Here is a 27,784-nt window from a genome sequence, read left to right as displayed (position 1 = left end):
TTTACACTACCTAATTTTATGTAGCATTTCCTAAACTAACTGCGTCAAATTTTTTTCTTTCTCGAAATTTTGAACCTACAAAAAGTTTATTTAATTACCAAATATGAATCTAGCAAAAAAGGAACAGAAACCCGCATTCTAAATGCTCCAAAGTTTCTCTTCATATATAATAATAATTAAAAAAAAACCTATGTTTACACCTTTTATCTGTAACCGACAAAATGTAGACAAAAGCGCTGAAGCGGCTGTAAATATACAATGTTTCGTCAAAGCACTCTTCATCAGGCTTAGTTAATTATGAGGACATATCAGCTTTATTATAATTAGTCATTTTAATGTCGCTGCACCTACCACCGCCCAGCCCGCCTCCCCGACCCGCACAATGTAGCAATCTAATCATTGCATAGCTCATTAGACCTAGGCGAGGGTCACTATTTGTGATATTTTTACCGTCTAGAAAAGAGAACGCTCCTCATGGGTTTTTTTTTTCATTTTGAATTCTATTTGCATATGGAATTCTCTATCAGCCATTTAAAAGAGCAAACAAAAAATGTTTTAGTGTATTTAATAGAAAAAATATATTGTTGTATCATTTAGAAATTTTATATTCAGTTGATAAAATTTCGTTACCATTAACATTTTGAAATACAATAAAAATTTAAAATATATAATACCTATAATGTTTTTCCACGGGCATATTAGTAGTAAAGTGATACATATTCGACCTGTAACCGGTATCACTAGCACGCACCATTACTTCGATAATTTAATTAGTTTCGAGTGATCATTTCATTATAGAGCTATATTATATTTGGCGAGCTCTTGTTCGCCCGCGGCTTTGTCAGTTTTAATTAAAGCCCAATAGGTGGACCGAAATGTAGGAATTCTTCGTTAATTAGTCGAACTGGAGACTTCTAATAATTTAATTATTGAGTTAATAAGCCACGGGGTTTGGTATTCCTGCAACGCGACGTCATCGGAGTGTTGGTGTCGGCTGTACGTCATTCCGATCATGCCAGTTGTATTATGAACAGTAATATTAGGTACATGTTAATTATCTCAATTATTATTAGTAACGTCAAGTTTGTCATTGAATGAATAAATTGTATAATTGGTGGTGCCATGTTCATTAAATGAAAGGTGTGAACAATGTTCAATTATATATCTGCATCATTATATCTTCAAATAACAATACCGTTAAAACAAAGTAATCATATGATTCAACACTAGATGGGCGTCTCATCAATTTTACATCGTTTATTTATATTGCAAAACAAAACTCTTAACTTATAACAAACTGATTCTTAAAATAAGGTATAATTATATTGCAGTGTATGTTATATTACTTTAGTTTACAGTCGAGTACAAAAGTCGGTTCTTTAAAATTATTTTCTATTGTAAAGTACGGACTAAGCGTTCTGTACGTAGTAGTACTTAACTGCCGAGTGTGTAGGGTTTTTTACCAAATTACCCGCTATTACAGTTAGTATATTGACCGTTCGTAATACCAGCCTTTTCCTTGTACGTAAATGACATGCAATTGTCGAGGGCCCTTTGCAAACAGAATGTCAAGCGAATTGTGGTCGGTGTTGCATAATATTGGTAAATATCGCGTTAGGTTGCACTGGCGACCGTGTGATAGTCGTGTAGGTATACTGGAAACGGCACGGTGAATAAGCGATTCTTCAAAAACATTGATATATAATTATGTTTTTTCAATTAGGTTATTAGGAAATAACTTAGTATAGCATGGGAATTAACTACCTACCTGCTCCTATCTAAATCTTAATAATTGAATCAGTAAGTTATCCAGCTGAACAGGCCTTAGAGCCTTTGTTTTGTTATTCATGTAGACACTTTATTGTATATAGCATATAACATTAATACTATCTAAACAAAGTTTGTTATTAGTCAGTTTTCTTTTGCATTCTTGTAAAAACAAGTAGCAAGCAGCCTAATAGAACTGTTTCATTAAAAAAAAATCTTCACACATACCTGACAAACTCTGAAGAAGTAAGATTTACTTTTGTTTGTTGTAAATTTTTGTTAATAAAAACATACTTTTGTTTCAGGTAAAGCATTGCAACGAAAAGGCTTCTATGAAAAGTTAGAACATATAAAATGTGTCATCTTAAAAAGTTAAGTAATTGAGATGGTCTGAAACAAAAACATTTACCTATAATCTATAGATTTTCTCTTAATTATATATTAAAATTTCAGTTAATAAAAACATTCACCTAGCATTATTAATATAAATATTAAATTTATTATCTTCATTAGATTTTCTAATACCTTGAGTTCTCATTTCACCGGTGATTACAGTCTAAAGACGTCATACATTTGCTTACTTGTAACCCCATTTTACAAACCATTTAGTTAACATATATATCATTTTATGAGTGTAACTTTTAATAAAATTCTTCAAGGTACACTAATAAAAAGCGTAATAAATATTTAGAGCATCACTTATTGAGTTTCTTATTTTTATATTGATCATGTTAACTAACAAATTGTTTTTCATATGTGATTGTAGCTAATTACTTATAGGTATAAATACCTTATTCTTTCTTATTAAAAGTATTCTCGGTGGCTTAAACCTATAAAGCGGGACGCAGTTGCACAGGTTTTAAGCCTGTCGCGGTCATGTACCAGTACCAGTGACCCCTTTTTTTTGTTATATATCTATGTACATTGTCCTACGTGGTAGTGGTACCCCAGACTCTTTTTCAGAGAGATAAGAACGCATCCCGGACCAACGCAACCGGACTCGGAATAAGGAGAAGAATAAGAAACTTTTATATTTAAAAGTTTAAGAATATTTTTTCCTAATAAAAAGATTCATTTATATAATTACGTTTATATCCCTGACATTCTTTTGAAAGACTGACAGGCCACGTTCAGTTGTTAAGCTTAATGATAGAATTGCGATTCAAAAAGTGACCGTTTGCTTGCCCATCGCCTAAAATAAGAATCCCAAGTTTATAAGCCTATGAAATTATATATTCATGAAAACAGATACATTCATATTAGGCAAATTATATAGTGATAATTTTCAAAATTCTCACGGGAGCATATATCCTGGAAAAAGTCAAGTCTTTAATTAACAAAGCTAAAAAAAATTGTACGGTATACATTCCATACCCTCTTTATTTTATAGTTTTATCTAGAAAAGCCGCCGGCGACGTCAAAGTGGCTCAAAGGAAGCAGTGCGCAAACACCGGATAATAAAATGTGCTAATATTTAAGTTCCCGCCACCAACGACGGATACTTTGAACCCTTTAGTTCTGAAACAATAGTCCTTGGTTATTTTACACTCAATTCCTTTTAATGTATTCCGACAATGAAACAAAGCTTAACTCAGCAATTATTTTTGAATCTATCCACACTCCTCGAAAACTATAGGTAAATGTGGTCTATGTGTTGCATTTTTACGGCTAAACTCCTAGGATTTTAGTGAAGTTTAGTATGAATATCGTTTATTTATCGAAGCGAAACATAGGCAACTGTTTTAAATATTAATAGGGAATTAAATGGGGAAAATTAAAATGTTAGTTATATTACCAGATATGCCGAGATGGTGCTATTTCTAGCAACAACTTTATTCTGATGTTTCTTGTTTATCTTTCTTTTTTTTATACCTAATACTTACAATTTATTTCTTAAATCTCAGTTGCTTAGCCAGAATAAATACTTTGACACTTTTGAGAGCGAAACTGCGGCCATGCGCTAGTCTTATACAAAATGTATTAAACGAAATTGTTTTAGTATTGTAGGTTATACCCGCAATAGAATATCTATTGCATGAAAATCGAAACATATTGAATTACAAACATCAGCATATTAATGTTATGACATTTATTCCAAGAAGGGATTATAATCTAGGATATTGTTATATGAATATTTCTGGGAATAATATCTTTAGAAAATGAGTAATTATGATTTTATAGGTGCTAGTTTATGTACACTCATTCTTTAATGAACTTACTAGCATTATCGGCATATGTGTCGAGAGTTTAGTCAGTGAATGAATCAGTAAATGAGGCAGGTCTTTATGCCTTTAAATATTAAGTTTTTTCCATTTCTTCTTTATTGTCCTCTAAGCTGTAGTAACAACAGATCAACCTATTGTTTTTTTTAATATTAAAAGTTAAAGTTAGTAGTAGTAGTAGTATTGAGTAGTATATGATGTTATGTAATAGTTGCCATTATATTATGTCATTCTTTATACCAGCCGTTTTCCTTCTCTTCTCCGAGCCCGTGGACATTTCTACCTATATATACATATGTATCTACGTTACTCCTACTCGTTAATAACCCCAATTTCCTCGAAATCGTTTATTCGTGAACTATATATTTTTTGCAAATCGCCATGACAACCGGGGTCGTGGGTTCGAGACTCTCGGATTGAAATCGTGCACCACGCTAGTCAGTTAGCGATTACACGCAATAACGAATTTCTCATACAATTCGCACCGGCCGGATCGAGTTGCAGTGATCGTGGAAAATCGAGTCAGGTTCATATATCATATTGAGACTGGCCAGTAAGCGGTATAACATTCGCCTCATTCTTGTTTTAAATGGTAAAAGCAGATTTAATTACTTTAGTAATTACAATTTACTAGGTATCGAGTGGTAGCAACCATTATGCCATCTAACGAACATCTTTGAGTATTTTAGAGACAAGTGGCTCTGTGTACCTTGGAAGGGATAAAGACGTGATATTTCCTATATTAACATTAACTAAAGTAAGTGAAAACATTTTTGATTCACCGTTTACTTCTGTCATCGTGAGAATGTTTAGTTTAGTTTAGTGCGTGCTAAAGTTTGTTAGCTTTTATTGGCTCAGTGTGTACGAATCTTAACGTGTAGGTATACTATCGTTACAGCAAAAAAACTGAAATGGGTACAATCTTATGTTAGACAGAGATGTAGAATTACCATTGCTTTTCAATTACAAACAATGTTAGTGGTTCATACAATTATAATATTTGAAATAAATATTTTATTTATTTCAAAATATTCAAAGTAATTACACGGTGTTTTAAAGGCAATAATTTAGCATTTCACCACGTCATAATGCATACGCTGACAGATTTATTCTTGTTCTTCATTACGCGATTAGTCGCGGGTGTCACTTTACTTACAAAAAAAGGAGGACACAGACGTGACACAGTATGAAAATGGTTAAAATTTATTATCTCTATCTCTAGAAGAAAAACGTAAAACGTCAAATATATATGTATGTAGTGAATCGAATGTCATCATAAATGTTCATCAACGTATAAAAATTATAATTATCTGTGGAAATAACACATAAAATATCAGATAATTTTATAATTTACACATTTCAGAATATTTCGACAAAAATATATTAGCAAAAATTATTTGGTATTTACAAGTTTCTTAAATCGCCAATTACCAATATTAATATTTTTAATCAGATCAAATATCAAATTTGGTTGAACAATTTATATCCATCTGTAATCGCCCTTATTTTGGTATCTTTATAAGATTAACCTGATTAAACAGATTTTTGAGAAATTATCATATGATAGAGTATAGCTTACTCATGATGGCATTAACATGACATTAGAAGTTTATTTGTCATTGTAGGTTAGCTAAATTCCCCAGAATATAAGCGTAATCATGGGAAAATTTGTAAGTTATATAAAATTATGACCTTATTCATATCACGATAAGACCGCCTTATTACTGTCTTGATTCTTTTGTTTACGTTATCTGTGTTTCCTTTGTAGAAGTGCTTTAACTTACTTCACAAACGAAATTTTCAAATAGGCGTTTATGTCTTTAACACTTGACGCTAGTTCAAAAACTAGTTGCGGCAGCGCGGTCGTCCCGCATCCTAATCCTTGCGGCCGCGGCGCGGGAAACGGCGGAAATTGAAAATAAACATTTCATCTGCGCCCCGGCACGCACTGCCCAAATTGACAATACAACCAATTTGCCGCCGCAGCCGACCACCTTTGTATGGGAATTGAAAAATAATATTACGCTTTTTTCTACCACTGCACGTGGGCAATCTCGAAAATAAACTATTCGACAAAACTTTTGTTTTGCTTGCGATATACTCGTATCTATTACTAGTTTTAAGACAAAAATATATAAAAAATACATATAATACGACTTAAACCCTATCGGGGTAGATAGAGCCAACAGTCTTGAAAAGACTGAAAGGCCACGTTCAGCTATACATATATGGCTTGGTAAAACAATTGAGTTTTAAATAGTGACAAATTGTTATCCCATCGCTTGAATGAAAAATTCCAAGTTTAGTATCCAATAAGCCTTTCCAATAAGACTTTTAAAATCTTCACGGGAAGAAAAGCAGCTAAGCAGCCAACATACTATGTTTTTCTTCGCCACATTTTATTACCATTAAAATATGTACTTAATGCATTTTAATTTTAACGATTGGTTGGTAGGTTAACGTTTTCAAAATACGATCGTTATTAAAATTACTGAATGAACTGCGCAAACAATTGTGTTGGCATTCATAATGACTGCTTAATTGTATTGTTTAATAATGATAATTATTCTGATGGAATACAATCGTGACAGAACTATAACAAACGTCTCGTTATGCAGCGGAGGTGTTATCACTGCAGGCAGGAAGTGTGTGATAGAACGCGCTACATTCATTCAGTTTTTACAAGGCGCCCGGTTGGTAATCACGCGTTCACTGAGAACCAACGCGTTCACTCAAATTACGAAAACAAAGGTGTTTAGTGAGACATCGGACTATCAAAAGTGAACTAAAATTATAACGTCTTTGAACTGGAATTTCCAATTAAGTAATTTTATGGTAAGTAGTAATTTTATAGCCCATTTTAATAAAAACACAATGCCGGCTGTACTTTGATGTGCGCTTAATTATTTATCCCAATTTGTGTACAGATATCTCTATAATAAGTGTTAAAGTAATATTCGTTTATTTAATTACTAATCGTTTTGGTGTTTGTGTACGTTGTTAAGACAGGTAAAATTTGTTTTCTTACGTTTTACGTGATATAGGAAAAACTATTAGATAGGTCGATAATAGCTCTAAGATCGAAGTTGGCAGATACTGTTAACAGGTTATTTTAAATAAATAAGTAAGAAGTTATAATTTCTTATTTTTGAAAGCGAAACTTTAAATTTACTTTAACACGGTATGTCATTTATTATCATCAAAATAGATAAGTAATTAATAGATTAAGAATTAGTTATTGTATATATAAAATTAAGATTAAATAAATATATAAGTAATTAATTTTGATAAACGACAAACTTAATACCAACGTATTAATAAAGCAACGCAGTTACGAGTACTAAATTAATATCGAGCATTGTACCTACTAAAAGTTGAAAATCTAATAGATTCACTTACAATTACCATTACCACGTAAAATTAATTTAAACAAACTAGATTAGTTTGTAAAGTGAACGTAATTAATTTTCTGTGTTCATTTGGACGGGACTTTTAATAAAGTTAATTGTGCGATATAATTACGCAGATCACTGAGATATGAATCAGACTTCAAAATTAGTAGTAGTCTATCGCCTAAAAAAAGAATCCCCAGTTTCTTAGCCTATTTCTTAGTCACCTTTCACGACATCCAGGGGAAAGTGATGAAGCGGTCCTATTCTAAACTACCGGGAAACTCACGGCAAAAAATGTTGTTTAATAAACATTGTACAATTCATAGCGCAATTGAAAGATATAAAAGACACGTTATAAAGAGATAATTAAATTTTCCGGGCGCTTGGTTGAAGGTTCATAACGTTGAATCAATTTTACTTCAAACTGTCATTAATGGTTAGATTAATTAATCCATAATAAAAGTCTAACTTTCCCGTAAAGTAGTTCATTAATAAGAGTTCCAGTAAGTTACTACACTGTCACGTCTAAATCACACAGAATCAGCGTATAAAACATTATTATAATCTTTATAATTCTTCTCTTACATAGAATTAACTTTAGATAGTTCATAACGAGAAAATTTCCTGCGGATAGATGATTCTACATTTGTATATTATGTTTCATATTTACCTTTATCAGGATTGAACTCTGTTTTCGGGTACAGGGCCAAGTTGCCACTGCGCTTAAGAGGCCTTTAAAATCATCTCATATTACCGTTACTATCTGTAAATAAACGATTAAGAGAATATCCGCTATATCAAGAAAGCGTAGGTAGTTTGAGAAATCGCTTACTTTATACAGAGTTGTTTTTAATTGATCTATTTTTATTAGGAGTATCAGATAAGGGATTTACCTAATTAAATTTTATCGAAAGGTTCCGTGGTATCTATTTTTGTATAAATACTTTCACTTTTAATCCATATTGGATTAAACCTTTTATTTATTATTATTCGATGATATTATTGATGGACGAATAGAAAAACAATAATGTATGATCTTTAGCAAAAATATCATGGTATAATAATACTAACCTACAAACAAGGTACTAAAAAGGGTTATCTGTGCCTATGTGTTCCTATGATTACAGTGATGACGTATTTACTAAATATTATAATATATGAAAAAAAGCACGAATTGCATGTTAAAAAAATCATCATATAAAGACAAAAAGAAAAACAATATTCTTTAGATGATTAGGCCTCAGGCTTAGAGCCACAATTAACACGGGAACATATACTTAAAAAGGATTTCATAAAATCGAAAAGAGTACCGCAGCACAAAGATTAAACATTTTTTTACTGCGTAATATGACATTTATGAATACTAGCCGGCAATCACTTACCACGAGGAATGCTTAACGGAAAAACGAATGTAATCATTAAAGAGGCCTTCTAAATTATAATTAAATGTAATGGACGCCACTCGATGGGCCGCAAATGAATGAATGTTTAATTGAATAGCTCCCCACAAATAAAAGCAATTTTCTTATAGCCCAGCCCATAGCCAACGTAATTTAATTAATGTCCCATAACTCTGATTAAACTATTTTTGGTGGCAGCAGGTTCCAATCCGAGCGCAGGTTCAGCAACACATCCGCAAAATTGCATTCTATTTTCATTTTCTGCTCGCTTCAGATGGATTTATTTAACACTCTTCTTATATTTAGCTGAAAACGTTATAGATTAAATTTACTACAAATTTTGTTGTTGAGACAAAGAAACTGGCTAAGGCAGTATTTTGTCCATTTCATTGGCTTACAAAAACTTTTCGTTAATTTCTAAAAATAACATCAGATTCTGAAAAATGTGATCGCTACAGGAAATAGCACATTTATCAGATTGTTTTATATAACGCTAGCAATCTTATAAGAGGTAATAAATAAAACATAGAGCTCGATACCTTCGATAGCTTTTGTCTAATGTAATAAATATTTAATAGAAATTAGGTAAAAGTGGCAGAGGCCCGATAGGTCGGGGTCTTCATTGCATTAGGGCGACTGCATAATGTCAGTATTGACACACGACGGCGCCGGAACACCCTTAACCACTCGAGTAATCATCTTTAATGGAACTTCCCAGTTCGTTGAAACATTTTTTGCCCAAGTTTTTTTAATGATTCTGAAATATGATACCCTTTGGAACTAATGCAATACACCTTGAAGAGGAGCATTTACTTAGTAGCGTGTTTCTTATCCTTTACTAGACACTCCAGTCAACAAGGTATAAATGAATTTTACTTAGATAAAACGTGTAACAATTTCATAATATTATTAAAAGACGATAACTATAATTGAAAGAGATATGATAACACTTACACGGCCAGTTTAGTAAACCGTTTCCGGCCCTCTCTGGGCGATGCAATTATGAATAGATTTAACATGTCCCTTCGTAGAGTGTCACTTATATCGATATCCCATCTGATTACCAGAAAACTTGTTTCTCAACAGATTTACGATTGGATTTTAATTGAGCCAACGAGCGAGTGCACTCCAATAACGGAGTAAGTTAATTATAAAAGGCAATTGATTTAAAAGGAGCGGTGTCGCGCCCGCGGCCGCAGTATGAGTAACAGAAAAAGTTTTCAATTTCACTAAAAGGGACTGGTTTGTGTCTCACAAGTCTCGTCTGGTTATCGGCTTGTAATGTATGAAGTTCTCGCCGCGGCTTTATTTTATAACTCACTTCACGTAATAGGCTCGGATGCTTTAATTCACTTTGCTTCGTCGGCTTGCTTGCTAATTTGGCTTAAGCGGTGCGAATCAGAATCCATTTTTGAAGCAAATATTTAATATTGTTAATCATATTTTTGGCTTTTGAGATTTTTGATATTAATTATTTACTTAAGAATTAGGGATCTTAATGAATGAAGTTATTTTGCCAAAAGAGAGAGAGATTTCTACTTTTAATTGATATCAAATTGACAATACTTATGAATACGTGAAATGTTTGCTACATAAATATTTGTTTTGTTTGTCTATTTTGAGATCTTTAATTATGAAATAAATTAGGTACTATTCGAATCATTATCCAGAGCTAATTGGTTCTTGGAAGAACTGGCACAGAAATGTCAGTGGGCGTCAGCTTATAACTGAACTAGTATAACAAACATTTAATCAAACAATATGCTTCACATGCAATATATATTGTTATTGCTGCATGGGTATCGTATATCCCATCCATTTGCGGCGGATGAATGTATTATGATATTCTAAATACACATATTACGAATATTTTCATTACAATAAAATATAGCAACTGAGATAATATCTGAATAACATGGATACGAATAGAAACCAGGCAGATATTGCTATAAATTCACCCATAAACATGCTTCATAAATTATGATGACAACAATTTGGACTATTTTACAACAGTCATCAAAGATGCTTTACGATCGATAGGGATGTGACTGCATCTCGTCATAATTAATACGAGACGTTTGTTTTATCTCGTAATAAAACATCAGCAGAATCGCTTAATACCGACGTTACACGAATAATGTTAGCCCGCGTTATATCTTTTTAGTAATCATAAAACGCTTTCGATTTTATTACTTCTCGATACAAAGTAGAGGACGTAACTATCCGGCTAATAGAATTGGCCGTTTAATTCGTAGTATATTGGCCACTACAATTAGTAGTCACTCAATGATTGTCAATGAATTTTTAAATTACTTTGGGTTTAGTATTTTTTTCAATTAAATTTGTTATGTAGATAGACATAATCATCTAGTAAGTACCCACGATTCTGTCTGTGTACGAAGATTTATTTATTAAAAAAGTGTTAACTATGTAAGTAAAACAAAGAAACTATTTCGCGTTTTTATTATTTATAGGCACTATATTATATTTAAATGATAATGTTTATGCTTGTTCAATTGAGTACATAGAAACTTCTCAGGCGGCATAGGCTCAGATATTACACGTAGTAATGAAAAATATAATGGGACCAATTATCACAGAGTGAAACAAAACAACCCTTCCGTAAAAAGATTTTTTAACAGATATTACCGGACTGGCAAGTTATAGAGAATAGTGAAATAGTTCTCCAATCGAAATTGAGTCTGACATCTGAAATAGATAAAGCGATATCTACTCGTTATAAAGCAAACTTTATAGTTTTGTTTTTGGCAGTTTTGACACTGCTTCTATCTACTTATTTGTTCCTTCAGCTGCATCTGAGGTGGAAGTTTTAACTTTCCCGACGTATATTCCACGTATCACTTACTTGGACTGCGGTGGGACTTTGTTTATTATCCGGTGCACTTTGTTATTGTTCGGTCAGTTTGCACACATCTTTTGTTGGAAAAGAAGGATGTTATTCTCGGATTCAACTGCACTTTCTTCAAAATATTTATCTGATACTTACACTATTGAGCGAATACCAGAGAATATTATAATTGCGCCTTCAGCACATTAAGCTGTAATAAACGCTCACAGTAACATTTTACGAGCGTCTTAGTTACAGATAAGATAGTAGCTGTATTGTGCCTCCTTCAGGTGACAGGAGACACCTGAAAACAATAAACACGAAATTGCCACAATAATCGGCCCTCATGATCAGCAGAACGACTGTCAAACAATGGGGCAGATTACGCGATAGGGGTTTAGTCGAATAGCAGCTAACTCGATTATGCGGCCATCCGTGATTGTGTTTGAGCCTATTAATGTTTGAATTTCGTTATATTATTGCGGCAGGCGAGTGCCGGCAGTAATCCAATATGGGCCGGTATTAACGAAATTCCGTTTCGTTCTCGCGGTTTGGGCGAGCGAGGTAATGCTTGTGACATCCCACCTCTGATATGGTTTCGCTCGAGGACAATATTGTTTGTTCATTTAATTTACGATCTGATTATCTTACTCTACGGAGTTATAACTTATTTTACTCGATGTAATTTTCATTCACCTTGAATTGACGAGAGAATCGACCAATTAAAATACTCTCTAATGAGACCCAATTAATTAAGTGAATGTGGATAATAAAGGTGAAATATAATAACAGCAATTAATGATTACAACGAAAGCAGTATTGATTAGCGTTAATTATATCAGGAGTACCTTTCCCGTTCATTATCCACTAATTAAGCGTGCAACTACAGCATGAAAGCAATGCAATGCGTATCGATAGGCTATAAGTAGATACCTATTTATGGTGTGCTTGCATAGTGAAACATGGGACAAAGAAAGAATTGGATGCGTACGAGTAGATGAAGCTGAGGGTGTGCAGTGTAAAGCTGCATTTTTTCCGGTTTTTGTTCTGTCTTTTATCGACATATGCTGTACGTTTTCATTATTCTTAAAAGATAAAATTTGCTGTTAGACGTCATCCCTCTGGTTTTCTCACGATATCTTCCCTCATCGGTTGATTTTTTCATAGTAACGAGACCAGTATGGATTTCCATTGTTTCAATTGTTTAACTATTAAATATCTCACTTGCATGTGAATACAACTTTACCCGTGGCGGAACATGCGCCGGCCATCGCTAGATTAAAGAACAGCTTAAGGGGAAGCAATCTGCTAAATAAGTGCCGTCGCGAGCGGCTCGGTGGCGGCTCCACTTACCACGATGAACGTCTAATAAAGACGAGATGTATATAATGAACGTTTGTAGGAACCCTTCTTTTCTAGTAATCGCGATGAATGACACTCGAAAGCTTTTGAACTTGACGCTGTATAGGGTGTTAAAGTTTGGCTACGTTCTGAACGGATGTTTTTATTTTTAAACTGAACCATAAGGCTGCATGACATTGTTGATCTACTTTTAATTTGAAATAGTAGTTTCTTAAAACAAAATGCAGTTTTATAATTCAGATAAAATCTAAAAAATAGGGATGGATACATTTTATAATTACAGTTATAACATTTGAGCCATTTCTGAAAAAATGCATTAGGAGGATTGTTAATTTTGAACTTCGATCTGGCATGATGATTTTTCAGATATAGAGCAACTTTATGACTAAGATGCAGGGGGTTAATCACGACTAGCGGTCGAATTTAAAACGACGCGTCCGCGTTAATTGTAGTGGTCTGAATTATTTAGGCTCTCGTCTGGTTCCTCCGCGTTTCCGCAGGTGTGGCGTGGCAATCATATTGTTTCTCCCGCCGAGAGGGGGCGCTCGCGTCGCCTCCCCGGTTATTCTTTAATCTCGCTGATGAATTATGATTAGCGGAGTGCACTCAATCCTATTAGTGTTGCTGCCTCTAAATGTTGCCGAAGATTTGCTGTGTTGGCGTGGGGATAACTTTCAGACTCCATTTTTTGATTGGATTGCCTGTTATTATGTTATTTATAATTATTGTATTGAGACGTAATGTACATTCGTATTGCTGACTTTAAATGTTGCCGAAGTGTTGGCGTGGGGATAACTTTCAGACTTATTTTTTATTGGATTGCCTTTTATCACGTTACTTATATCATATTTGTAATTTTACGTAATGTACATTTTAGTTTGATTAAATATCTACACTAATATTATAAAGAGGAAAACTTTGTTTGTTTGGTTGTAATGAATAGGCTCAAAAACTACTAGACCGATTTTAAAAATTCTTTCACCATTCGAAAGCTACTTTATCCACGAGTAACATAGACTATATTTTATTTTGAAAAAAAAAATAGTGTTCCGTAATATATTTGGATTTTTCGGACACAAACTAAAAAAAATCAACCAAAAAGTTACTTATTTTACGTTCGCTGCCTAAACTACAAAAGATAGAACCATAAAATGTTTTAATTAATTGTAGATCTTATAAATATCTACAAAAAATTCCGTGACACACTATACCTATCTATGTCGAGTGAGGCACAACAACCACATTTTTATTTAAAAATCTTGAATTTTTTTTGGCCTACATTTAAACGCGTTTTTTTTTACTCATGCTATTAATCCTTATCAAAATAAATAATTTCATCAATAAGTACAGTTTATGTAGATAATATTTGCTCTGTGAATGATTAAAATTGGACGTTTGGTTCTGAAGGGGTTTTGCACTTTGCGGGCGGTCCTTTAGTTAGTTCTTATAGAGATATATTTAGTATCGGCTGTGCATCCGTGCGAAGCCGGGGCGGGTCGCTAGTTTTTAATAAACAGATAAAGTGCTGTGAGGTATTCTAGCTGTTTTGTGTTTGGTAATGTCCTAGGGTTGTCATAATGTTCCACTAAAATTCTAAGGGAAGGTATGTCCATCCATCTCCACTTTCATACCCTTCATAAAAGAAAACAGTTTACTGTATCAATAGACTGTATTATCATAGATCTCTTCTTCAGACTACTTCTTTATTTTCATATACCACAATTCCTTAAAACATTCGTCAAAGTAAAAAGGAAGTATGACGAAATTTTAAAATAATACTATAATTTAGCATTACTGGGCTAGTGGGATTACTATTCATCTACGACCTTAATAAAATTACCTGAACTGAAATGCATTCCGAATGTGCATTAAAATTTTCCAACAGTGCAACAAAAACCTTTATGGCCCGTACAGCGCGCGTAATAGCTCGCCATGGGACCACAAACTCAGATTATCCAAACAGAGACCAAACAGCGCTGTGAAATTTTAACGTGTAATTGATTATGAAGTTGGCCACTAATGGGCCAAAATAGTTTCTAATTTGGAGTGGTGGTGGCAGCACATAATTGGTCTCTGGCGCGTCTGTGTTAATCATTAACGTGGCTGCGTTGCTGGACGCTGACTCCGTGGGGACTAAGCTTTATCCTCCAATTTACTAGCCATCGCAACAGTCCGCTTCATACTGAACTTAACAAGGTAACGTCCAGTAAGCCAATGCTACTGACGGTGTTACTTTTGTATTGTTGGTGTTATTTCTGATGCTGAATGTAGACATGCAAGGCTCTGCACTAGCTTGGTTTTGAATATATAATTAAAGAGGTTACCAAAAATGTATCTAGGCACATGAGAAGGCGACGCCTTACACTCCTGTAAAATTACTGCTTGAGAAACTGAAATAATGTCCAAATGTAAGTGCGAGTGTTTTGTACTTAAAGTGTTGTGTAACACTAATTTATTACGTTAGGTTTCTGTTTAAGTTAAACATGCTTAAAGTAATGAGATAAGCAAGGCATTCATATTATGCTAAAAGCTCTGTTAAAATAATAAGTTGGTTTACATATTCAGAGTGTTAGCCGTCACGTATCACAACAACACTTTCGCATAGTTTTATTCTGGACGCGAATGACTGACGTTCGTTAAATCCTAATTCGTGCGTATTGACATTTGGAAAGTCAGCGTTAATGGAAGGCGTGAGCTTTTTTGCTTCGACTGCTTCTAATCTCGGCCGGTTGCATTCGGTACGGGTTGTTGTCGAGTGGCGTGGCGTGTCTCTGTCACCGCGCGGTAATTATTCACGAAGGCTCACTTCACTGTCGATGGAAAAAATGTCGGACGCGAGAACGTGCCGTACCGGACGATTGGCTTCGCTCGGATTTGTTGCTTTGCTTTATCTGCGACTATCACTGTTAGTCTTTTGGATATTTGTTTGGCTTATTTATGAATGGATTTTTTGATTAAAGTAGCATTTATTATGTTTAGTAAAAAGACATGTTGTTAATGAGTAGGCAACAGGTTTTCCTTCATAAAGATTTTGTCAAAAAACATAGATTTAACAGATGAATAGCGAGATTTTTATATTCATCCAATATTATGGAATGTTATAATACCTACTTACTTACGCAATTACTGAAAATAATATTATTATAAACAGTTTGATATTCGTGCTTTATTTCCGAGAATATTTCAACGCAAAGAATTAATTGCACGACAGCTTGCATGGCATGATTTATCATCACTCATTAAAGTATTATTATCATTAATTAACAGTTCCATACGCGCTTTGCAATGAATTATGAGCTTTTGTGCGTGCGTATTGTATAAAAATCACGGTAAATTAACTATTGTTACATTAAAAGGCAATTAAGAGATTAGCTACGGCATGGGATATGAGCTCCGCTGCCATTCAGAGCTCAAGTAAACTACAACAGAGTTGATTAACTTCCTCTGTAGATTAAACAAACAGTCATTGACACAATTTTGTGGTCGGTGCATGTTTCCGTCCAATATCCGTGTCCTATTATCATCGGACGGTTGAATGGACGCTCTCTTCAAAACACACAAAAATGAGGACTGCGAAGCATTCGTCATGAGTCCACAATAGGCATTGTTTAAGCTAGCTGTCACTTGGGAATCGACACGATTTCGAATTGTAACGACACCGGCCGTGAAATAAAGTCGAAAGGTTAGCAAAAAAAAAAATACTGGGCTTGTGGGTTGGTGCGAGACTGTAGTTGCCAAATTTAATTGAAAAATGTTGTATTTAAAATATTAATTAACCATGACTTCGTCGGTTCACTCCGCGCTAAATCCCAAAATGTTGAAAGAGTAGAACTGACATTTAATAGAGTAAAAAAGTAACAACTTTTCATACTCTTTAAATATCATTAAATAGCGTTGTGCTTCTTAGTGCTTATCCCGATGATGTACTCTCACTCGTCACTGTCTTGTACTTAAGTAGCTATGTTATATCTATATAAAACAAAAAAGAGAAATTATAAAAGTGTTAAAAACAACCAAAGTGAGATTATTTTTAAGTAATATCTTTATAAGGCAGGTAAAGACGGTGAAACGCTCGATCTTTAATGTAGACCATTGTAGAGTATGAAATATTGCGGTGTCCCTACGTACGCATTGGTCCTTCTGTACTATTTATATTCTATGATCTAACTTTATTGCTTACAGGTCGTTTTTTCCCGACACGATCTCAATTACGAACTTTTTTATTTATTTATTCGATATTTAGGTACATAATTTGCTATAGTTCGGAAACTGTGGGTCGTGTTTCTCGTTCTCATTAATCGGTTGAGTAGTTGTGCTAATTTTTTCGAGAAATTATTACGGGCAGTAAATTTCATGGTTCTGAATTTTATGCTGTAACATAAAACGGCTTCTATGACTTGACGCATTGTTCCAAATCGCAAATAAAGTCCTTGTAAGCGTTGACTTAACAAATGAATGTTAAATGATATTAAAATAAAGGTCAACAAGATACCTGATCTATAATTTTTTTCTAAAGCTGAATTAATAACAGTGAAGGTGCTTCTTAGTAAATAAAAATTAATTTATATATTTCTTTGCAGTGCGAGAGGCGTACGCCGCAGCAGGCCAGTGGCGGTAGTCCCCGGCTAGACGCAAGCATGTTGGCCATGGACGTCACCAAGGAGGCGCGCGCGTCGCCCCTGCCTGCGCCCTCGCAGCCCAACAGTTCCACGCCGACGCAGCAGACTCAGCCACAGGTGAATGTCAATGATCTCTCTGTTTGCCAGTCAGCATTCTTTATCTAGACGCTCATATGTTGGCCATTCATTTCATTAAGAGAGCCTGACCGCTTCCTAAAATCCCACAGTACAGGTAGTTACCTACTTCATTGTGGACTGTTTTTCATATACAACGCCTGTGCATTCTAGGAGAAGATGTCTACAAATAAATATCATAAACAATCGACTATAGTCAAATAATTTAATTTTTTTTTGGAAAACGTGTACCTAAGATAGAGAAACACCCAAATAAAAAAAAGCAGAAATGATCCAATATTTCTAAAATCTTGATGTCTCTTAAATTGATATCATCAACTTCACAAAAATTTTACAAATGTTTTTGTTTACCCCGTAGATATGCGCCGGGTGCAGCAAAGTGATCACGGAGCGGTACCTCCTGAAGGCGTTGGACCAGCTGTGGCACGAGGACTGCCTGAAGTGCGGCTGCTGCGACTGCCGCCTCGGGGAAGTCGGTCACACGCTCTACACCCGCGCCAACCTCATCCTTTGCAAGCGAGACTATTTAAGGTTAGATCTCACATATCTTAAAGGTAGACAGCCAATACGATAGCGATTGTGATCACTACATCAGAATCGCACTGCATCCTTGATCCAACCAGGAGGTCTATTCACAAAGCTTCTCTTTCCATCATTTAGGTTATCCGAAATGGTAGAAAGAGACAAATGATAAGACATTACCTTTTCAATGTGCGTGGATAAGAGGGCAGGTCCTCAGATCATCTGGATACAGTAGCTATTCAATCTGTTTATTTCTATCGTATCGTTATGTTGCATAATGTAGATAATATTTTTTTCAATAATAGATATCTTATGATGAATAAGACAACGGCAAGTAGATAATTTATTAAATATTGACAATACCAAATGTACCTATAATTTTTCTATAATAACCATTAAATAGTAGGCAGGCGAGTGAAGTTTCGTAATATCTAACATTTATATAGGAATATTTGGAATATAATAAAAACGACACCCAATTAAGTTTTATGAAGTAATATGATTTGTTTACTTTACGGACGTTCACTTTAACCTGTTAATGAAACGGCAATAATTACTTTTAAACAATTTCTTATCATAAAAACATTGAAAATATTCTCAAACATAACATCGATTATATGTTATCAGAAGGTCCCAGGTTCGATCCCCGGTAAGGTCATGATGAAAAACATACCTTTTCTGATTAGCCTCGAGTCTTTATGAAAGAATTTATTATAAAATATAGTATGATGCGTGAGTAACACATATCTAGAATTCTGTTATATGTTCCGTATAGATACATACCTATATAATACGCCCGTAGCTTTGAGTCTATGTAAAACAAAAATGCCCGTTCATGTGTAAATTTTGGGAAAACTTCTCAATTACATAACGAACATACATACCAGGCTACATTTCATATCCGTAGACCCAGCGGTTTAGGCTAGCGGTTGATATTGAAATATCACACAGACAGATTCTTTTCTTATATTTAATAAATTAATAAATTAAACCTTATTTTATTACCCATTGCCAGGTTATTCGGAAATACGGGGTATTGTGCGGCGTGCAACAAGGTGATCCCTGCGTTTGAGATGGTGATGCGCGCGCGCAGCAATGTCTACCATTTGGAATGCTTTGCTTGTCAACAGTGCAATCACAGGTAAGTCTTACAATTTTTTTTCTTTAAGAAATAGTTTTTTTTTCTAATCACAATCGCTCCTTACCTCTCCGGAAAATCATTAAATAAGTTGTTTATGTGGATTAAAATGAGTTAATAGTAATAACTCTGGCTTTATGGAAAGTAAAGATTTGCAAATGACATCAAAAATGTATCTTGGTCGTGTTTCACTGGCTGTCTCATAACTTGCACTCACATTGTGATTACTATTTTATTCAATTCTATTGCGCGATGCACGGCGATTGTCACTCGACCCGAGTATCGTTCCCGGCGGGCTTATTCTGGAAAGAACATCTTCGAATCAGGCGAATATACAAAATAAGTAAACAGACGTAGGAAATTTAGCACAGATGAACGTATTTGAATCAAATTAAGGATATACTGGTGAATGGTCGGGTTAAGAGTAATCTCAAAACAGATGCGCTTGCATGAGAAGATTGATGAAGTTGAAGAGATGAAGCTCTAGTAGCTGTGTACTCAAATACCAAAAGGGGCAAAGTCGTACTTAATCAGGATATATAACAGTAATAACTCTATATTGAATTCATAAAAAAGCTAGTTGTCCTCATGAGTTTTTATATTACAAAATTGAAATAATATAATTTACATATTTATCTTCATAGCAATCTTTAACTGAACTAAAATTTTCTTTTAGAGCCATTAACAATTTTAAAAAATTCGTCTTCTTATTAAAAAAAGTTTCACGAAGTGAAATCAAAAAAGCTTTTAAAAACAAATCATCCACTTCAGAATAGGGGTGTCAGCGCGAAAACGGCAATCTTCGTCGGACTGCGTCCGTTTAAATAATAGAAAAGTCGCGAGATTGGAGCCGCCTGAATGGTTTATATGTCACTGGTGGACCTTTCTCCAGTTAGTAGGTACGTCTCGCGACATCCCCGAATTACATATTCATTCAAGTGCTCCTCCAATCCAGTTCCTAGCATCCTGTGTACAGCTGTTTTGGAAATCAACAGAAAATGTTTTTGCTATTTGTTTCCACTTCAAAAATATTTTCTGGGTGTACGAATTTGTAAACATTACAGATAACGCTTCATTGTATTTGTTTTGGCATTAATTTTGCGATAAACAACGCGGTTATTTTGATAGTTACCAACGCAAGTGAATTTAAAATTAGTTTACCGATAACAACAAATGATCTCCCTTCATATCACTTAAGGTTATAACTAAACAAATTTTGTGTGATGATCATGATGAATGATTTTATTATATTTATCTAAGTATTATCAAATGAACTGTCCGAATCCGAGGACGCCAAAACTGGACCCCGGGCCCTGAAACACTTCCGTGGAGGGTGCAGCCGGGAACACGCAGATATGAGAGAGAGAGAGTTCTATAAAGGTATTGTTTTCTAGCTAAGGTTGCTTAAAAATGTTCAGCTTAGAAACTAAAAATAAACACAAAATCTAATATTTACCTAACTAATACGCATTGGGTATCAAAATGAAGCGGCGCCTATTAAATATCAGGTACAAATCAATTTCCACGGCAGCAGAAATCTGAATCCAATTTGCAGGCTGTCCGATCGCGGCGGACGGCTGATATCAGAATATCGCTAAACGGCTAAATAATTTAGTGGCAATCTAAAGCTCGCTCGCGGCTTCCGTGCGGCCGCCCGGTGCCCGACGGCTTAGCGGCGCGAAGCGAATCATATCGCATGTAAATGTGAGGCGAATATTACACGCACCGTTCGCCAGAATAAACCTTCCAGCGGTCCTCAATGGATGGATTCTGTTGTTTTAATCTGTTGAGTAGAAAATATACAACTCGCTGATGTGCGCTATGCTTTCTGACAAAAAAGAGAATGAATGAGATTATTTCTAAATTTAATTTATTAATGAAGAAGGTTCTCAGGGTGTTGTCTGAAATCAATCCGACTTTTAATATGCCCGAAATTCCATGCTTTTTTTTATTGGTTCTCGTATTTATCTCTGCGTGGGCAACCATCCCGTTCGCGGTTGGTGTGACACTGAGCGATATCACATTGCTTTTTGTGAGGATGTGATTATATGCATCGTTCATTGGATTAAATAGGTCAGTTATTGCCGTTGCCAGATAATCATTTAGTTACTGATAATAATTTATTAGCATAACAAACTATGGATATAGGTAAAATGGGTTGGGAACCACTGATTTATACGAATGCGTCATCTTTGCTTGCGCGTTCTATATATTGCACCCACCTCCAACTCAGCTACTTCATCAAAAGAGAACGATACAATTCTGTACAGTCCCTTAAACACCATTGTTCGGGGCCGGTGAGAACATTCAATAGAGACGCAGAACGTCAAACTGCGACGCTATCGCTTCGACACAATGGCGATCCCGCACAAAGCTTAACTTGCGTAGTCATTAAAATTTCATTCTACATCTTTTCCATTAGGCGGCTGCAGACAAAAAATAGCAAAATAAAAAGAACAACCCCCAAAAACAAAAGTCAGCAATGGAGAGAACAGGAAATAAAGTTAATTAAGAGCGGCGAAATCGACTGAGTTGCGGTGGAAATTGGCCCCTTAAAAAAGAGACATTTGTAGCGAGCTATTGCGCTTAATTTTTGTGACAAGTGAAACAAAAGAGTTGGCAGGGTAGCAGAGACGTGGGGTGGTGGGAGGAAGATGGGGTACGAGGGGAGATAAGGCCGGTGTTATCAGGATGGGTTCCGGCGGCCAAGCGGCCACTGGCGAGTTGAAGGCGATACCTTTTGTTTTCTACATTGAGGGATGCGCGCTCGCGTGACGTTATCGCCTCTTTTTTTCACGGCGACCTTTCAACCCATGATAGTAAATTTTATTTGTAAGACGTTTTACTGTGGTTTCAGTAATAATCTTATAGATAAGAATCTAAACGGCTCTAAAGGTTGTATATGTAAAATGTGAAAACGCGGGGGAAATGGGTTAATATGATTTGCGATGCTAGTTCAATACTGCGTAGGTGAAGCCGCATTGCCGTGCACTCATATAGCATCATTAATTGGATCTTCCTGCCCTCTTGGTAACTGCATCGCGTGGAATAGAACCTTAAATTGTATAGGTACGCAGGTGCTTCCGTTTTACTTTCCACATGTTCGCGGAATTATGTCGTTGTTGTTATTAGATCACTAATTAGGAAAAAAATATTGAAGGCAGTGTAAGATAAGATTAATTTATAAATTAACATACATATATATGCACCATGTAAGAACACAAAGTTTATGTGCAATAATAGTTAACTATTATTGATTGGTCATGGTCATAACAAAGGGTTAGAGATTGGGAACAAATCATTTAGATAATTTAAATTAATTTAATATTTTTGTATATATGTTTCGTAAAGATTAAAAGAGAACTCTTTTTTTTCTCTCCATCACAACATACTTAGTTCCGATTAAATCATTAGCTGTTGGTTGCTTCCTTATTCAATTTTCTTTACCAAAGATAAGCTTAGATTCACTCTCTCATCTTTGCATCTTAAGTTGTACTCTCTACCACAGTGTTACGGGGCCCAGGGTTCACTTTTACACATTTACCTTTGTCGAGTCTGCAACGCCTTTAGTATTAAGACCAAAGCTAAGCAAAGATTATTTTGTGTGTTCTGAACACAAGTTGTAAATTCGAAAATGACAGATGAGCGTAGTCATTGTTTTGATATGTATGGTAACAACTGTGTTTCTTACTATCAGATTCTGCGTGGGCGACCGGTTCTATCTGTGCGAGAACAAGATCCTCTGCGAGTACGATTATGAGGAGAGACTGGTGTTCGCCAACATGGCCTACAATCCTCCCCCGCTGGCGCACCTCAAGAGACAGACCACGCATCTACCGCCACCACCTGTAAGTTAAATATTATTTCTTCTTCCTGACGTTGAAATCACGGTTACATTCTTAACTCTCTGGAGAGAAGCCCGGAGTGCGCCAGTTATCAGGAATATCGAATTGATTGAATGATATGAAGACACGAATTAAAATAGAAAGATACCTTTTCGGCCTCTTGGTACGAGTAAATGTGATTATTTGAACGGATAAAACCAAGTTGTTAGTGGAGATGAGATGATTTACCTTCATAATAAGTTTAGAAAAAGTTTCATATATTTCTTTGCTGTTTGTACGTCCTTCACAATTTAAATCTTCACAGCAATAGGTAATGAGTGCTAGAATTCACAAAACAATATACCCTTCTTAATTCTGGATATCTTTTAACAGCAGACCAGCAACGCAATGGGTGGCCTGATGAACGGCTCCAGCCGCGCCGGGGACCTCAACAACAACATGTCTGGCTCGTCACCCGCGCCCTTCGTCCCTCCCCCGCACCTCAAACCCCTCGGCCTATCTGCGTCCAGCTGAGACTACCGCGTGTGAGACGCCGCTCATCCGTACGCTAAGTATCAACACTAAATAGGCGTGCTATAAAGTGTGATTCAGTGGAACCCAACTCGAATTGTGGACGATACGCGCGTGGACTCATGTTCGAGATATTCAAAGTAAATGCCAAAACGTAGTTAGTCCCCTTTATTGTGAGGTAGGCTTAAACAATCTTGACCTACTTATATGAAAATTTTCATGTATAAATGTTATTTGAAACGATGGATGTTTTAGTTTATTAAATCTCATAAGATGATCTCAGATGAGCAATTTTGCTGCATTAGAATAGTTTCTATAATAATGTACGAAGAATCAATATTTTATATGTTTTCAGGCTGTAATCAAAAAGTGGAGTACATGCTTAAGGAAAATAAAAATTTTACATTTTAGCTGGGCGATATAAATGTTTAGTATGTACTTGCCTTTGGTACAGTCGATGACACAGCTCTAACTTGGAAAATCGAATTGATCTAATATTGTCTTTGACTGTAAGAACAGTTAACCTTGAGCGGGTTATAAGACTGCCGTAATTTCATTTTCGAATAAATTTTAAATGTATTATAGCATCTAATTAACTGTTATTGTAAATAAATAATGTTCGATTATTAAGAAAAGTATTTTGTGTTTGAATCTCTTGGACCACTGAACATCTTGTATTACAAACACGATCATCTATGTAACCAGGAAATATAAGTGTGAATGTATCACACATATATTTACAAAGGTACCAACCATTTTCGTAACTTTGGTGATAACTTTTTACCTTTGTTTGCCAATTTCGTATAGAATGATAACCTGTTATTTACTTCAATCTATTTTGTCTGCAATACACGTTCAGAATCAGTTCAGGTAATAGATTTAACCAAAATACTAATTATTAAGTTTTTGTATATTTTCACACTTGTAAATTATTTGGCTTGGCCTTCGTAGAATTTATTTTTGCTTAAATCCAATATGTTATTTCGTTTTGTACCTATATTGTATATTATTTGTTAAGTTTATTATAAACATTGTTGTAATGTTTGTATTATTCCTGTAAATATTTAACTTTAAGTAGAATATTATCTGATAGACGACTACTTGAATTAGAGAATTGTGAAAATTCATGTATTAGGTAGAATATATTGTAATTAAAAATAGTTCAAACTAGTTTCTTTAGCGACATTTTAAATGAATGTACTTCAAAAACAGTTACTTTGCATTTAGGTGCAGTCGTCTTAGTTAAGATGTTGAAACGTGAACGTGCTTCGCAAATTTTACGAATTATTGTATTAACACTTTGGTAGACGACTGTACATTGTAATTCCTATATAAGAGCACCATGTACAGACAGAAACACATTTATGTAAACGCCAATGTGTCTGGTTCCCCTTTAACCAATGATACGACCAAAGATGTAGATCATTAAAGCCTTGTTCAAGACATAGAAATGACTATTATTTTTTTCCTTTCTAATTCGTGTTGATTTCCCATTTTAATTTATAATGGCTTCAAAGACTCGTAAAAATATTTGGCGAATATTTAAAATTTTAAAGATGTTTTTGTTACTGGCTAGTGGCTTAGACTTGTCATCTGGAGCTTTATTCAAAACTAAACGAAAAAAGAAACAAAACTTAAATCATATCGTTCAACTTGCATGAAAACAGGACATATAAATACTGACATTATTAGAAGTGGTCAGGTTTATATTTAAAATGCTTATGAAAGTAATACATCAGCCGAACTCGCATCTTACTATGACTGACTTGTTCAGTCCTGGGTTGTTAAAGGATTGCATTGATGATTCTAAGTGGTCTTGACAAAGAAAAATCAAGCGAGGCATACATACATAAATGACTTCACACTTTGCCTGATGACATTATAATATAATACGTGCTCACTAAACCTTCTTAAAATAAGTAAATAGACCACGTACTTATTTAAAAAAAGTATGGCTAATCCTGAAGGATTAAGTACGTTAAAAATCCGAATCTAAGATAATCCGATTAGTTAATGTAAAGTACTGATTTTTTAATGCTGTTATAGACAAGGTTTATTTCGTGTAATAGGTATCATTACCCCCCTTTGTATATATTTTTTACGACTAACTTGCGCACGCTGTACGCAACTTCGTTTGCGTGCAGTTAGAAATAAGTAAAATCACATATTAGTGGCGAGTGTTTTCCTAGATTCGAAATGTCATCGAATCTTTTTCCTGGTACTTATACTTTGACCAACGTCCAAAAGTTGGGTAAGAGACATAAATGGTCCCGAGAAACTAGACTTGTTTCGTTTAATTACTTGATACCGAGGACCGAGAAGAGCCTGTGGTGCTCCTTTAAGCATGGTATTGGAGTGTGTAATTGCTACATGGTATTGGGTTACAAAAAGCGCCTCCCGTCTGACCTCAGCAATCTTTAGAAGAACTTTACGCATATTGAATCATAGTTATGATTACACATCCAGTATTTTTGCTGAGCACAGTTGCTCTCAGAATGCTTGACTTACCCACCGCTGTAATGTAGCTGAGCGGAGTCCATGCTACCAGGACGCATCCGGAACAAATGTCAGAGAAATGGTTGAAAACAATATGGATTCAGGCTTCGTGAAGGGAGAGGAGAGCGGAAATTTAACAAAACCCCGAGTTGGAGTTCAATGGAGATGGTATCAGGGGCGTGAACTGTGGCCTGACGTCTTTGTTACCGGCACAACATCTTATTACCACGTTATATGTTACGACAACAAGGTATTAGGGTTGGGAAACAGAAATAATAGCAATTTGGATAACATAATATTTCTCTGGCAATTTTTTGTGAAAATATTTGTAAAGTATTTTTGAAATAAAACATAGTTTTGAAATTATTTTAGTTATAATACTTAAATAATGTCAACCATCGAAAAATATTATATATATAAAACATATATGTAATGTGTATTTATTATATTATTAATATATTATATGTAAAGTAAGTAAATTGAAGTATAGCGTTGGTACAGTACTTATGTAAATTGGTAAGGGGTAGGGTGGAACATGCAGATGTGTTGGTATAGATTGGGTTGTATGTGCGAGATAGGTACGTGCGGCAACGTCGTCGTAAAAAACATGTATAATATCTAGATTGTAATGAAAAATTTAAACTCACTATTCACAACATCACGTCAACTCAACAAAACATAGAGTAAGCATTGCAACTTCTTTGACAAAATTTAAAAAACGTTGTTAGTTTTTATTTAGATGTACATTACTCTATAAATTCTAATTTCTAGATTTTTTGACAGCCCTGCAGACATATTACGTGCAAAGAGGAGAAAAATCGCCCCAATTTCCCGCGCACCCCGCCTCATTGTCGGCCGAGCGCAGCCTGATAGAAATGTTATCGATGCCATCTTTAATTTCGCCAGGGCAAACATAACCGCATAACCACGCAAAATGCATTAAATAGCCACACAATAGATTGGCGGCACAGAAAATATAGTTAGATGGGTGGACTTAAGAAAATAGTTTTATCAAACAAATATTAACGTAGGTTTAAAATCATAACACACTGACCTTCTTAGAGAAGTTGTGAAATTTGTTCAAAACCATAATTTATATGTAGGAAAAGAGAAGGAAAATTTATATGTTAAACCTGATGTTTAAGTTCTTTATTCATTGATCGATGTTCTGATACCTAAAAACTGTATAATTCAATATAAAGTCAAAGCCACGTCTAAAACTATACCGCTCACGTTTCACAGCGTGTTTTCAAATAGAGCGTTCGACAAATAAAGATGCGAGTTGTGACGCGTGAACAAACCTTCAGAGCCGCGTCCCTGAAGCGCGAACGCTACAATGAGGCGCGTGAAAAATGGCTCCGGCCGAGTACAGCGCGACGGGCCACAAATCAAAACTCGGCCGTTCGACAAAAACGAAATAAAAAAAGGAATAACAGCGTAGGAAGCCGGCGCACACCACTGATGGCTTCTTGCAATAATTTCCGTTTTCAATGAACGCGTTTTTCTTTTTCTTATCATCGCACGAACT

General features: G+C 35.0%; 1 protein-coding gene across 2 annotated transcripts in view; it reads left to right on the top strand.

Annotated features, from left to right (window-relative positions):
- The window catches only part of LOC106131360 (LIM domain only protein 3), a 51,382-nt gene extending 26,186 nt beyond the window's left edge, over positions 1-25,196 (top strand). The window contains exons 1-6 of one of the 2 annotated variants that reach the window (XM_013330449.2): positions 6,620-6,824; positions 17,572-17,727; positions 18,104-18,276; positions 19,283-19,408; positions 23,103-23,253; positions 23,623-25,196. In XM_013330449.2, coding sequence (XP_013185903.2) covers positions 6,822-6,824; positions 17,572-17,727; positions 18,104-18,276; positions 19,283-19,408; positions 23,103-23,253; positions 23,623-23,763 — 750 coding nt within the window. In that variant the 5' untranslated portion in view covers positions 6,620-6,821 and the 3' untranslated portion in view covers positions 23,764-25,196. Of the gene's footprint in view, positions 1-6,619; positions 6,825-17,571; positions 17,728-18,103; positions 18,277-19,282; positions 19,409-23,102; positions 23,254-23,622 lie in introns of those variants that run through there. The other variant, XM_013330448.2, reaches the window with a different exon arrangement.
- Positions 25,197-27,784: the final 2,588 nt, after the last annotated feature.

This window comes from Amyelois transitella, chromosome 6 (assembly GCF_032362555.1).
Source record: "Amyelois transitella isolate CPQ chromosome 6, ilAmyTran1.1, whole genome shotgun sequence".
Lineage (NCBI taxonomy): Eukaryota > Metazoa > Arthropoda > Insecta > Lepidoptera > Pyralidae > Amyelois > Amyelois transitella.
This window is presented reverse-complemented; position numbering and strand designations above follow the sequence as displayed.